This window comes from Anastrepha ludens, chromosome 6 (assembly GCF_028408465.1).
Source record: "Anastrepha ludens isolate Willacy chromosome 6, idAnaLude1.1, whole genome shotgun sequence".
NCBI lineage: Eukaryota > Metazoa > Arthropoda > Insecta > Diptera > Tephritidae > Anastrepha > Anastrepha ludens.
The window spans coordinates 54,238,109-54,253,466 of NC_071502.1; the positions used below are offsets into that span (position 1 = coordinate 54,238,109).

The 15,358-nt window shown below is 35.9% G+C and overlaps 1 protein-coding gene across 1 annotated transcript; it reads right to left on the reverse strand.

Moving 5' to 3' along the window:
• Window positions 1–396: 396 nt before the first annotated feature.
• LOC128866145 (cytochrome P450 4p1-like) lies at window positions 397–10,061 on the reverse strand. The gene is made up of 8 exons (XM_054106657.1): window positions 9,738–10,061; window positions 3,696–3,893; window positions 3,558–3,639; window positions 3,397–3,497; window positions 1,515–1,782; window positions 1,227–1,450; window positions 837–1,151; window positions 397–752 (listed from the first exon to the last, which is right to left on the reverse strand). The coding sequence occupies exons 1-8, from the start codon at window positions 9,934–9,936 to the stop codon at window positions 592–594; spliced, it is 1,548 nt and encodes a 515-aa protein (XP_053962632.1). The 5' UTR covers window positions 9,937–10,061; the 3' UTR covers window positions 397–591.
• Between the last annotated feature and the right edge of the window lie 5,297 nt (window positions 10,062–15,358).

The window sequence follows — 15,358 nt, forward strand, 5'->3', positions numbered from 1 at the left end:
ATTATTTGGACGCGACTATGCAATCCACTTCCCATCATTCGAAACCCTTGAGAGTGGTGCAAGAAAACCGGGTGCTTTACAAAGAGGAGGCCTTCGTCTTTCTCTGGTTCCACAAGCTAGTACCGCATCGATTACTTTCAGAGCCGGAGCGCTTGTATACATTCGGACGACATGACCCAGCCAAAGAAGCCGCTGGATCCTTATTTTATGTCGTCGTAAAGCTCATTGATCCATTGCATATGATACTCGCCTTCACCAACATGCAAAGGTCCAAAAATCGACAGAGGGCTTTACTACTCAGTTGCCTACTTAGTCTTAGAACCCATTAAAACGTGTCGTTTCTTCTTTGGCTAGCCACTCGACTCAGTCATTCCTCTTTTGTTAGCTAAAAATCTATTCAGGTTTTATTGCCAGATGGAGCGTCTTTATTTTTAACTCATATCAAAATTGTGTCAGTTTATTTTTTTTAGAAACGGTGGGAAACCACAATTAAATTCAAAAATATATATTAAATTACGTTTAGAGTCACTTATATACATGACTACATACATATATATAAATGACTTGATACTTAAAATAATTTTTATAATTTTAGACTCTTTTTTCCAATTTAACTTTCACTGCATTTGGTGTTCTTATAATCATACCAGCATTAAGTTTCAAATCGTTTTCATTCATCAATGGTTGAATTTTAAAAGATTTTAAAATATTAACTAAAAGGGTCTTAATCTCCAGCATAGCGAACTTTTGTCCTAGCAAACAAAAGAAAAAATATGTTATTAATTAATTTAAAAAATATATATAAGTGACATTTTCGATATCAATTGAAAACTTACCGATACAGTTTCTTTGTCCAGCGCTGAATGGCACAAATGCAAATGGATGTCGGCCGACTGAACGATCAGGGGTAAAACGATCCGGATCAAATGCATTTGGATTATCCCAGTACTTGGGGCTACGATGTATGTCGAAGATGTGTATAGTGATTTGGGTGTTCTTAGGTAGTACTAAGTTGTTTGCAAGACGAGTTTCAACTGGCGCCTTGCGCGCAATCACTGGCACTGAGGGGTATAAACGTAAAGTCTCCTTTATGAAACATTCCAAATACTTAAGATGGCCCAGCTGGTTGATGTCCAGTTTGCTAATGTCATCTGTTGAAAGTCAAAATATACATTTGTAGAAAAAACCAATTTTACTAAGAAACAATCCACACTCCAATACAAAACCTTCGACATGTTCGAGTATCTCCTGGTAGCAACGCTCCTGCATTTCTGGGTACAGTGACAAGCTCATAAGTGAAAATATCAGTGCCATTGATGTAGTGTCAAAACCCTCAAACATGAATGTGTCCACTTCCTCGCAGATGCCCGCATGATCAATGAGTCCATCGCGCTCGGCGTACAAGAGTGTGTCCAACATTGCAAAGCGTTTCTTTTTAGTAAAACTAATACTGGTGAAATATGTTGAACATTTTATCATAAAAAATTTTTTTATATTCAATAAAATTTGCTTACTCCTTTTCATCCTCTTCGCTCTGCGGTCGGGTTTGCTGATGTTCCACTGCTAATAATTGACGACGCTTATTGATTATCTCACTGGAAAAATTATGCACAGTCATTATGTGGTTTTTAACTTTGGGCGCCAAAAATAGTTTATATAGCGGATCGAACATATAAAGTGGATTAGTGATCCGCACAATAAACATTTCCTCAATCATTTTGAAGCTGGCGCGATATTGATCGGCATTCATTTGCTCATCCAACTTGACGCCTAATGCAGTTTCTGTTGGTAAGGGAAATAGTGAAAGGACAAGTATATAATTCTAGGTTTGGATGGAATATGCACATACAAGTGAAGATAATGTGTTCGCGGAATGAAGAGAAAGGAGAGTGAAATTAAATAAGAAATATATTCTCTTTTTAGGTATATTCCTCTTTCGGAGTTTTCTATATAGTTTATTTATAATACAAAAACTTGTTTTGTCCAGGCCTTCAAAGGTAGAAATAGCTGATTTTTTTATCATCAGTAGTAAGTTTTTTTTTCTTAGTGCTCCTTTTTCTATTTTTAAAAATTACCAATAATCTTAAGCATCTAAAACTGAGCTATAGACTGCGTAGTTAAGTACTTCGTATCCTCTCTTATGTAGGGCAGCCAATTCAACATGACCCTCGTAGGCGAAGCAAACTTAAGTCTGTCTTACTCTTCTTCTTCCCAAGTGGTACTTTTTAATGTTTAATAGATCAGTAAGACGCCTTTGGAACAATGAGCTGCATGAGCTTTGAGGCGACATAGGCATAGTGCGGCGAATAGAGATCCGGGGGCTCCGCTGGCTAAGTCATGTCGTCCGAATGGATACAAACGCCCCAGATCTGAAAGTATTCGATGCGGTACTTGCTACTACTAGTAAAGAAGGAAACAGGCCTCCTTTGACTTCAGTTGGTGTGCTCAACTAGTGCCGGTTAGCACAAGAAAAAAAACGAGTGGCGTACCTTGTCAAACTCAGTCAAAATCGCTTAAGCGGTTATCGCGCCAATCAAGAATAATTAGAGGATGCCATTTAAATCTCAAAAGCACTAACCATCAGTCGAGTGTGAGATAAAGATCTTCTTAGGCGGTGCTGCAACTTTTATGTGCCATTGCACAGATTTCGACTTCACTCAAGCTTAAAGTGTTAAATCTAGTTGTCGGCTTTAGCCACGATCTGATTCATAAATTCATCGTTCTCGCTATAAGGGTTCAAAATCTCGTGGGAGCACTCGCCGCGATCGTTTTACTTCCGAAGTGATATAAGCTCCCTCGGTCGCCATCTTGACCTGGCCTTAAATTTACTGTGATCATGAAGGAGGATGTTAAAGATGCTCGTACATCGTACTTCTACCTATTTGCGATTTATTTATTTTTGAAATGTGCATCTTCCAAATTTTTTTTTCATTATTTTTCGACAATGAGTGAGAACGTTGCGACAATTGGCCGGTTCGATCACTGATCGTTTTCGAAGGATTTTCTTCGTTGCTTGAATAAACTAATTCACCAACAAATTATTGCCTTTTCTAAGCAAGCGTCTCCATAGACAGAAGATATCTCTTTGATAATTATCTGGGGTATTTTATTTGCTTAGCGACTCGTTTTTCTTTCTAGTGGACACCGTAGCCAAACTAATTTGTGTTCAACTGTTAATAAACCGATTTCGACTAAAAATTTAGTATTTATAGTTGTGCTAAATAGCCATGATATTATATGTAAAAAAGTCCCATCTAAACTCTCTAATCCCTCATACCGCGAGCTTTTCCACTTCCACTCGTATATCTTTGATAGATGGTTTTGGAATTGCGAAAATTATGACTTTTGTTCCAAACGCGTAAAACAAAAAATTATCTAGTCACATTAATAGCTTACCACAGACGCTGTTGAGCGTAAATTTTGGTATAATTTCATTTAAAGTAATCGAGTTCAAATCGCCAGCTTCTAAGTTCCGTACAAATTTACTACTTTCCTCTCTGGAAATAAATATTTTTAGGTACATAAACCAAAAATGAATAGGTAATAAGTAAACTCACTTAAACACCTCCTCGAATTGCCCAAGTATATTAAAATGGAAAGCGGGAGTTAGCATTTTCCTACGAGAGTGCCACTGCTTGCCTACAAAAAATTTAATTAAGCAAAATACCTAAAATAGTGAAAAATATTTTATTTACCTGATGCCGTCAAGAGTCCTTTGTTCAAGAACGGTTCCATAAAGGTATATATAATGCCTTTGGTGATTAGATTTTTTTGATCGCTCATCACAAGTTCAGCTTCCTCAGCAGTTATGATATTATAAATAGGCATGAAGAACGTGTAGATTAAGTAACTTCTTTTCATTTTGGCGGCAAGCTTGCGAGAATATTCAAACACTAGATACAAAATACAAAAGAAGTAAATGCTCGTTGCTTGAAAATTACCATAAATTATCATAACAGTAATATCACAGTAATTCAATATTTGTTGCAAAAATTCTTTTTATATTAACCACCCACTACTAGCACTTACGGATGGACTGTTTTTTATCCAAAAGTGGTTGAAAAATTCGTGAAGTCATTTGGTTTCCGCAAAACGTAGGTACATTTCGGCTTACGAAAAGGTCGATGAATTAACCTCCTTGGACTGTGGAGATATTGGAAATTATAAGTCTGACTAAAAAAAAAAAAATGTTGGCAGTAGAGTAGTTTTTGTTGTAATTTTGACTCATTCCGCATGCTTATTTTAGAATGATGGCAACTTGAACTATTCTGGAAGATTTCTAATTCTTGTTTTCCTATGTATTGAAACTCCGTTCTAGCAACATTTACGTCAGTGTGACATTACTCATATTTTAAAGCTTGGACATGGAAAATTTGAAGATTATTTGTTATGTTACACCACCTTGATGAAAAAAGGTCTCGGAGTATATTCAGAAAATTCGAAATACAAGTTTATTCCTCAAAAGTGATCCAGATCTCGAAACATTTTTGGAACTCTATTTTCATGCCGTACTCGATTTTTCCATTACTTCCTTTCGGCTGTTAAAACGCGTTCCCTAGAACAATTTTTTGACTCGATCAAATAAAAAAAGTGCGTGTAGCATAGTACACATAATAGAGGTGAAACTTTCAAGGCAGACAAAGAAAGAGAGAGAGAGACCCGAGAGGGAATGAGAGAGAGAGAGAGAGAGAGAGAGAGAGAGAGACCCGAGAGGGAATGAGAGAGAGAGAGAGAGAGAGAGAGAGAGAGACCCGAGAGGGAATGAGAGAGAGAGAGAGAGAGAGAGAGAGAAAGAATATATATCTAAATAAATTCACAACATTTGCAGAGAATACAAATAGACAAAATTTACAAAAATAAAATAATGGTTTAAGATAAATCAACACTTATTTTATGTTGTATTTCATACATATGTATGTATGTACATTTGTACATGAAAAACAATAATGCACAAGCGCAAGAACATCATCTATAGCTCTCTCTCTCTCCTTTTCCTATACGTTATATCTTTTTCTCTCACGCGGAACGAAAATGCCCAAAACGTTGCATGACCTTGAAATTTTACTCTCCATTCCCGTTCGTCCATCGACGCCTAAGAAGTTTCACTTCAAAATGCAATAAATTCGATGGATGGTATTCGTTTCGTCCTTGGTCAAAAATTCACGGATAATGATGGTACTGTGCGACGGTGTGTTATAATGGTACAAAAGCCACGAGTTGTTTCCTACCAAGCCTTTCTTTTTTAGCCAATTGCTTAATGTAAACGTCTCATAACACACAAATAACAGTCCTTATGAACTGTCTGACCTTCTGGCAGAGATTCATGGTGTGCAATACGGTTGTAATCTATAAAAACCGGGAGCATCGCTTTCTTTTTTGACTGAGAACGACGTGGTTTTTTTGGCTTGGTTTATTCGGAGCTCTCCACTCCCTCGTCTGATGTTTGGATTGCGTATCGTACTTTCGTCTCCAGTAATAATGCATTTGATGAATGTTGGCTCGGATTCAGAATGGGAATTCATGTATTTTTGGTGATACCAACGCGATTCCTTTTTTGTATGAAATTCAGTCCATTTGGGATCAACTTTGCAGCAACACGGCGTAAACCCAAATTATTAACTACAATGCCCTGAACGGATCCATAAGCAATGCTCAAGTCTTCTGCCAGCTCTCTAATGGTTATTGATTGATTTGCGGTTATTGACCAATTTTTCTTTCACATTATCGATGTTTTCGGCAGTTTTTAAGGTCGACGGCCTACCAGCCACTACATTCGTTGGTTGTTCCGGAAACTTTTTGATTAAGGTGGTATATACGTATTTATATCACAATTTCTAATCGTACTATTTTTTTCTAATAAGATGTGAAAATTATTTCAAAAATTAACTTTACTTGTTTCGAATCCTATTGCGTATTGACTTCTAACGACTTTCGTATCACAAAAATGTTTCCAGTGGTTCACTTAAAGTGGCAATACTCCAAGTAAAATATTAACATAATCTAGGGTAATGTTGTAGTTGGCACGCCTTTCTTTAACATAACTAAACCAAAATACACAAGATTTTTTTTATTTCCTTATCTATCTATCGGATCGCTGTTTAATACCTTTACATACATGATCCGAATAGACCAGCCGAAAAAGTGAGGTTAAGTTAGTGACATCACTATATTCTCATTATGCCGCGATCAAGAGCAACTAGTGCGAAATTTGTGGCATAGGTCCTTAAATGCTCGAATGGATGTCATAATCGTACGATTTATTTTCAAATAATTTTGAGCAAATTATAAATGCATCACTATTTTTTTATAGAAATATAGTTCATGCTAAATACAACTAAAACCAAATAATGAAAAGTTTCAAACATTGACAAAATTTTTAACTAGAATTTGTACGATTTTCCGAGTATGCTGTTTTATAGCTGAATAAATTTTATATATATATTTTATATAATAAGGTGCAAGTTTCAAGTGACTACAAAATACCGTCGATTTTTGGCAGTTGTTTTTGTTGACAGTGCTGGGCTTTTCTTCCAAAAAAACAACTCGAGCATGTACGAGGCAGTGCAAAATTAATCATCTAATTTCGTGTTTCACTTTCGTTACAAATAAAAAAACGAAAATGGTTACACGTTCCATTGCTTGCAGTATACTGCAGCTTTCTAGTTCGTAAGTGTTAACTATGATATAATACCACACCATTTGCGAAAATGCAAACATTACAAATCCTCCGATAGGGTGATTAATTTTGCACCACCTTGTACTTTGTGTGAACAAGTAAACAGTTGGTATTTTGCAAAAAAAAAAAAAAATACTTTTTGCTTATTGAGTAGGTTTATATGCTTTAGAGTACAGTCATTAATTGCATTAACCATAGAAAATTGTTTGCATCCATGCGTTTTAATTGAAACATTTTTTACAGCTGGCTTTACTTCTGGCCTGCGTACAGTATTCAACTCGACTGATTTGCTTCAAAACATATATTAATTGTTAAAAATTTCCAAACAGCTCAATTTTTACTGTAGCGAGTTTTGTAATCTCGTTGTTATTGGGTTGGCAACTAAGTAATTGCGGATTTCACTCATAAATGGCCTCAGTTCAATTTTTAGGTTTGCAGACGTAGTACAAATGTAAAACACGTTTTGTTATTTGATAGTTGGTAATTCAGCTGTCAATCAGTAAAAACAAAGTTTTTTGATCGGTTGCATAGTTTTCGTTTGGCGTTCGTTGAAAAATGGAAAATCAAAAGAGACATTTTCGTCATATTTTGCTTTTTTATTTCCGCAAAGGGAAAACCGCATCGCAAGCTCATAAAGAGATATGTGCTGTTTATGGTGACGAAGCCTTAAAAGAACGGCACTGTCAATATTGGTTTGCCATATTTCGTTCTGGTGATTTTTTACTCAAAGATGAAAAACGCTCTGTTTTCGTCCAGTTGAAATTTATGACGCCCTAATCAAAGCAATAATCGATTCGGATCGTCACAGTACAACACGTGCGATTACAGAGAAGCTTCATGCATCACAAACATGCATTGAAAATACTCTTAAAACAACTTGGCTATGTACAAAAACTCCATACATGGGTTCCTCACGAACTGAAAGAAACGCATTTAATGCAACGCATTAACAGCTGCGATTTGCCAAAGAAACGTAATAAAAAACGACTGATAACTGGCGATGAAAAATGGGTTGTTTACAACAATGTCAAGCGAAAAAGATCGTGGAGCAGGCCAGGTGAACCAACTTAAACAACATCAAAAGCTGATACTCATCAAAAAAGGTTTTGTTATCAGTTTGGTGGGATTACAAAGGAATTGCCCACTTTGAACACTTACCAACCAACTGAACAATCAATTATGATGTCTACATTGAACAACTAATAAAATTAAATAATGCAGTTGGAGAAAAGCGGCCCGAATTGACAAATCGAAAAAGTATTGTATTCCATCATGATAATGCAAGGTCACACACATCTTTGGCCACTCGACAAAAATTATTGGAGCTTGGATGGTTGGTTAAATATTTTTTTATAAATTAATGATAATATGCTTACTCATAAATAGAACGCTTTTCTGAATCGCAGAAAAGGTCTATCAGGTGGTTTTCTATTGCTATCGAACTACATGTTCGAAAAATTCGGTTAGCCTAGGTTGGAAGAGTAAATGCTCAGAGGAAATCTCTCACCTCGTTGCATAATTGCTCATTGAGGAGAGACGCAGCGTTCTAATCGAGATTCCTAAAATTAGTGAAAGTACCGTCTGGTCAAATCGGTAACAAGGACACTAACATTTCTACCTCCAGGGTAGTAGAAGGGAAAATAAAAAAATAAAAAATTTTTGAGACACCTAAACAATTTCATCACAGAGAGTAAAAATGTGGGCTTACGTTGTTGTTGGAGCATTGGTGAAATAGCATAGTAACCTGCCATTTCGCTGATTAAAACACATGCTTTTCACCGATAGAATCACATTCATTCTTTTCTTCTATATATTTACCAAACGACTATGAGATCTCACAGATCTGACTATCTAAACAGTCATCTCACTCATTCCATGGTTTTTATATTCGGAATTTAAGGGATAGTGTCACAAAAGGGGCTCAGCGCTCCTAAATTGTTTATTTGCAATTCTTGATTTCAATACTTTGAATGCTATTGCTTTCAGTCCACGCTGAGTGTTAATGAAGATAGTGGAATTTTCAGCTTTTTAGAAAGCTAGCTGCCATCTTTATGCAGGTCTCGCGGGTAGAGACCGATTGTTGTTCCACATACGTACAAATTGGCGCTAACACCCGTTTTAGATGTTTAACCGAGCTCCTCCTCATATTTGTGGTGTGAGACTTGATGTTGTTCCATAGATGGAGGGACCTACAGTTTTAAGCCGACTCCGAACGGCAGATATTTCTTATGATTTTATAAGGAGCTTTTTCATAGCAGAAATACACTCGGAGGTTTGCCATTGCCTGCCGAGGGGTTGTTGTTACTTTCACAATTATCAAGCCATCGGCGTAAGTAAATTGCCTTTTTCGACTGATCATCATTTATTCTTGCTGGTGAACCTGTAATTTCACTATTCGTAAGTATTAATCAGAAATGCCGGATCGTATGCAGCCCGTATGGCTCAAGTCAATTTAGTTTCTATTGTATTTAGTTACTAGGTATACAACTTTGATAAAAAAAATTCTCGTTAATCGCCAGGTGACGCTCTAAGTCAACTAATTTGAGTTTTATTTTTTTTGTTTTTGTTAGGTTGCCACATCTGTGATTAGCATTCGTACCAAAATTCTATGCCCATAACGGGGAACATGTTTAAACAGCCGAAGGAATAAACTTTTAATTTAAATTGTCTGAATATATTGTGAGAACTTTTTGATTAAGGTGGTATATCCATAGTAGAATGGTATTCATGTATTTGAATGCCTTAACCTTAAGTCTCTGTGGCTTGAATAAAAACTTTTTGCTGTCAAGGGTGAGGGTGAGATATCTTATCTAGCCCTTCTTGATGTGAGTAAACTACAGATACATATATCGAAGCAAATATAAAGTAGCAGGAGAGCGTTTTAACCTTTGCAATTATATTTTAATAGTTTCTTTTGTCTAGAGCTCGATAGGCGATGGGTGACAGTGCCCAGTTCTTTCTAAAGGTCTTTTTTCGCAATTTTAGTTACACCTGGTTACTGCATGCATGCAAATCGCAACAACAATTATTCATGTATGTATAAGTAGATATGTAGACTCACCATTATCACTGGATAGTGCCAAATCGAATACATTAGAAAATATTGTTCTACCCTTTGGAGTTCCTACTGAATTTTCCAAGGGCGTACCGTCAGCTGTATGCACGCGTTTGGCAAACAATGCCATTACAACATAATCCTTGTTGAGCTTGTATAGCCAAACGATTAGAAGCGCACCAATGATTAAGGTCCAGAACACCATGACGTATAAGTTAGGAGCAAACAAAACAAGAATAGAAGCAAAATACAATAATACTGTCGAAACAAAATCTAGTTTGCGACTGTGATTGTAGAAAACATTGAAACAACTGAATTGTTATGCGCCTTAATATCACAAACGAGCGTGAAATTGTTTATCAGAGGTAAAATACAACTATGTAAATACATGTATACAATATATATTAATGCATATGCATGCAAAAGTTCTCAAACTAGAAATGTTATATGAAGATAAGATATACATATGTACGTACATACGAATTCAACTTTATATGCAACGATTACCCTTGCCCAATTTGCAGTTACAGACTTGACTTCCTACTTCTTCTCTTTGAACTCAAGGCAGATATGAGTGAGAGCATTGAGAAATGCGAACTGTAAACTACGTCTAGTATCTATATGCATATATATATATATCATATTTAAGATGAGTAAGAAGTTTTATTCTCACCCGTTTGTATGTTTTTGTTTTCAGAGACTCTGCGCAAGATTTTGGGACCCTTGGACTATGATCGTCATTCTTTATATTTATCCTTTTTTGGGATTTAAAAAAATCAAATTCGATTAAAAACAATTTCGAATAGGATAGCCATGAAATTTTGGAAAAAAATAATAATTTCAATGTACTTTGGGACATATTATTTCATGCTCCATCATTTAAGGGGATTTCAATTGCTCGTATTTTCTTTAAAATAAATGTTAAATGTGTGCATTAAATAAGCTTGCCAAACACTTTTTTAAGCACTTAAATGAAGGATTCTGACACTTGTTATTTTTTATACACTTAGGTCCATCTTCATCGATTCGACGGAGGTGGTTTTAGTTTGGTGCGCAGTGCTTACAATATGAAATAAATTCGGATATTTTACAAGTTTAGTAAAATAAATTCCTTTTCACTAGTTATTTTTTTTTATTTTTGTATACGTTTATTAACTTATAGATTAAAAAAACGAATCAATTTTATTTAAAATTGCCATCTAAGGTTGAATAGGGCTGCCGACATTTATTAAATTTATTTATATTTAAATTATTAAATTTTTAAATCTGAGTACCTTCTCAGAAACTCGACACTTATAAGATTATTAAAGGGCTAATGTAATAATATAATTTGTTGGTATAAATTTAATATGTAGGTAGAATTCGTTAGAATCAGATGAAAAAAATATGTTTGTTTCTATTAGCGGTCGTCGCTCAGCACGCGATGACATATTTCTGCCATGAAAAAGCTTCTCATAAAAAATTGTTTATGCCGTTCAGAGTCGGTTTTAAACTAGCTATTTGTTGAACAGTATCACGGCGCACATTATAAATAGGAGGAGGAGCTCGGTTAAATTAAATACAGTTTGTCAAGGAAGTCTTCTAACATCTACTGATCTATCGAAATTCAGACAGGTTGCTTAAAAAAGTGTGTACCCTATGATCAGAAAGTACCGGGAATGTTTACATAAAACAAAACATAGTTAAATTTCAGGCAAATTTATTTCATCTCCTGCAAAATATGACCCGTCTGAAGCAACACACATGTGCCCATGTTTGGCCCAGTTCTCCATGCACCTCTGGTAGGCCGACAAAGGGATGGCCTTCAGCTCCTTCGTCGCATTTTCCTTGATCTTTTCTATCGACTGAAATTTGGGAAACAAAAGGAAGTCACACGGGGTCATATCAGGTGAATACGGTGCTTGCACGATGATGTTTACTTGGTGTTTGGTCAAATAATCCAGCACAATTTGTGCTTAGTGCTCTTGGCCAAGCAAAATCCAAGCATTGTTTGCTCACATTTCCGGCCGTTTGCGACACACAACATCTCTCAAATGCTTCAAAACGGATAAATAATATTCTTTACTATCTTACAGTCCTACCAACATAAGAAAAAAATATGGGCCGATTCCCACGTGCGCGGTTCGTTTAAATTAAACATTCCCGATACCTTTTGATCATAGGGCATGTATTTTTTTTCGGGAATTTTCTTTCAATCTTTGGTTATTTTTAATATAAATAACATAAAATTGTAGAAAATACAAATATTCTTTTTAAAAATAACACAAAAATAAAATGCAAAATAATACGTTCCCATATACGTAGATGATCCACTTTTTCGGGCTTACCTCCCAATCCGTAATAAAAAAGCGAGATTTCCCATACAAACTTTCTCTCCCAAAATCTGAGATTATAAAATAATCCTAGATAATAACCATACTTTTTGGCATACAACCCTGTGTTTTCTGTGTAATACTATAAAACATTATTTTTTCGAGTGTATAGAAAAACGTTAAAGTAAAAACTAAATAAAATGGATGCCGGCAAAGAAAACAGGTTTGTAGGCATTCTAATAAAATGTTTGTTAGGCAGGTATTATTAACTATGCATTCATATAACAGAAAAAAAGCATTTGACCATAAACGTGTGCCCTCTTATTACTTAGTATAAAATGTTATATCGAATTTCGATGAGTATTGCTACCATAACATTTTGAAACCTCAGTAAACGTCGTAAACGGGTTTCCTCCAACTGTTCATTATTAGTAGCCAATTGCGCAAGTAAATTAGCTATTTCTCCTCCTTGCCTTTTCTTCATATCGTTAATAATAATTAAACAAACCAAAAACACCGAAATACTCCACCAATATGTTAACGGGTGATTAATTTTGTGGATTTACTGGTAATTAATGCATATGTGAACGTACTATAACAGACTGTTATTCGACTCTGAGCGAATTTGACAGTATCAGCCAATGGGCTGACATCATTTGGAGTGTAATTATACGAGTGTGTGAATATGTGTGAAATGATTGTGCGAATATCGGCTGGTTTTCGCTCAAACAGCTTCGTTACCATCTGAACAACAACCGATTGGACGAGTGTGTAATTATGTGTGAAATGATTGTGTGGGATTCTGCTGAATCCCCAAGTGACGTGGCAGTCAAAGTTCTCTCACAATTTTTTTTTCACTATAGTTACAAAGCAAACTTGGTAAATCTATCATCCTTGGAAAATAGATATGTAAAATTACTTTCTTGGCCGCAGAAGTGATGGTTTTAGTTAAGAAGTGCAAACTGGAATATTTTAATATGACGACACATTTTCTTGACAAACTGTATAAATATGTACTAAATGTTTTATTGTTGCTAGAAAGGAAATGCAAAGTTATTGCAGGTTACAATTATTCAGCACTTTATTAATCGCTAGTATTAAAAATACTTCATCATGGCAAAGCATTAAACAACGAGAATAATAAATATGTGCATGACAAAGCATTAAACAATGATATCGTCATAATCAAGTTTTTTAATACTAGCGATTAATAAAGTGCTGAATGATTGTTATAAACTGGAATAACTTGATTAATATGTAAGTGAACACTTCTGTCTTTGGCCCTTAACAAAGTGGTTAAGTTCTAATTAAATTCATAAGTATATATGTATGTATGTACGAGGTGTGCTTAAAAATAAAGGTAAAGGTTTAAAAGTTCGCGGGCTAATTACATTCGACTTCACTATTTTTGTTGGTACACTCGTCACGAAGATATGTTCACGGTTTTAGCACTATAAGACAAGTGTTTTGCGTGTTCGGCGATTTTCTGCTATCGACTCCTGGCTCTCCTGGACCCTCCCATTGGGACGATTGGGCTTTGGGTTCGATGTCATAACAAATAAACCCATGATTCGTCACCAGTTATGACCCTTTTAAGCAAATCTGGGTCATCGTAGATGTCATACCTGAGCGATGCTCGTCCGACGTTGTTTTTGGTCGAAATTCAACAATTTTGGAACGAACACACATTTCTTGCACAAAATTTCCGAAAAGATTGCATGATATGAGCTAACCGATATGCCGACATCATCAGCAACTTCTCTAATTGTGATTCAACGATTCTCCATAACAATTTTCTTCACTTCCAGCATTTTCATCGGTTGTTGATGTGCTGGGACGTACAGAGTGAGCGTCGTCAGTCACATCTTCTCGACCTTCTGTGAAAAGCTTGTACCACTTATAAGCATTTTGTTCACCAGAGTACTCCACCGTATGCAACTGTCAACATTTCAAGTATTTTTGAGCACTTAATTCCATTTTTTACACAAAATTTGATGCAACTTCTTTGATTTATTTTTTTCGATAGCAGAAAAGCCCTGAACATGCAAACCACTTACGTGAACATATCTTCGAAACTCGAATGTACGTAGTCTGTGAAATTTGAAACCTTCACCTTATTTTTTGAACACACCTCGTATGTGTTTGTGGTTTGTAAATAACAGCAAATCCCAAGACAACGTATCAATGCTTATTGCAATATTTTGCTTCTGAAATTTTTATACTCCTATACATTATTTGTTCTACAAATGGGACCCGCCTTTCTTTTATTTTCCATATTAGGAACTGCTAAATATCAAGAGTGATTTTCTATTGGATTTCAGTACAAATGCCTTCAAAGCTCTTGAGCTTGTCTTTTAATGCGCTTATGCCAGTCATGACGCACTTATATAATTGGCGCGTACACCCTTTTTGGGTATTTGGCCGAGCTCCTCCTCCTATTTGTGCTGTGCGTCTTGATATTGTTCCACAAATGGAGGGACCTACAGTTTTAAGCCGACTCTGAACACCGGATAATTTTTTTAATATATATGATATTTTTCATGGCAGAAATACACTTGGAGGTTTGCCATTGCCTGCCGAGTGGCGACAGCTATTAGAAAAAACTTTTTCTTAATTTTTTGATCTTTCACCGAGATTCGAACCGACGTTCACTCTCTGAATTCCGAATGGTAGTCACGCACCAACCCATTCGGCCACGGCGGCCGCCCACTTAAAAAAATAAATAATTGGCGCGTACACTTCTGTTATGTGTTTGGCTGAGCTCCTCCTCCTATTTGTTGTGTGCGTCTTGATGTTGTTCCACAAATGGAGGGACCTACAGGGACTTCGAACGGCAGATATTTTTATGAGGAGCTTTTTCATGGCAGAAATACACTCGGAGGTTTGCCATTGCCTGTCGAGGAGCGACCGCTATTAGAAAAATGTTTTTATTAATTTTGCTTTCACCGAGATTCGAACCAACGACCTCTCTGTGAATTACGAATGGTAATCACGCACCAACCCATTCGGCTACGGCGGCCGCCCTTAGAGGTACATATTTTGAGGTGTCGCATTGGGAAGCAATTGAGTCTGTTGTGCTGTTCCGCACTAAAGTTTAATATTCGCAAAAATAGTGAGTAACCCTCTTCTTTATAGTCTCTCATGTTTGACGGTAGTTAATGCGAATTTAAAATCTGGCTTCCATAGGGAAAATTTGTTGCGAATATTTTCTTTTTGCCGTTTATAAGACTTAACAGAATACAATAACTAAAAATACTTTGGCACTATATTTTCGAATTTGCATAACCGAATTTGAAGAAATTTGCTGAATCATTG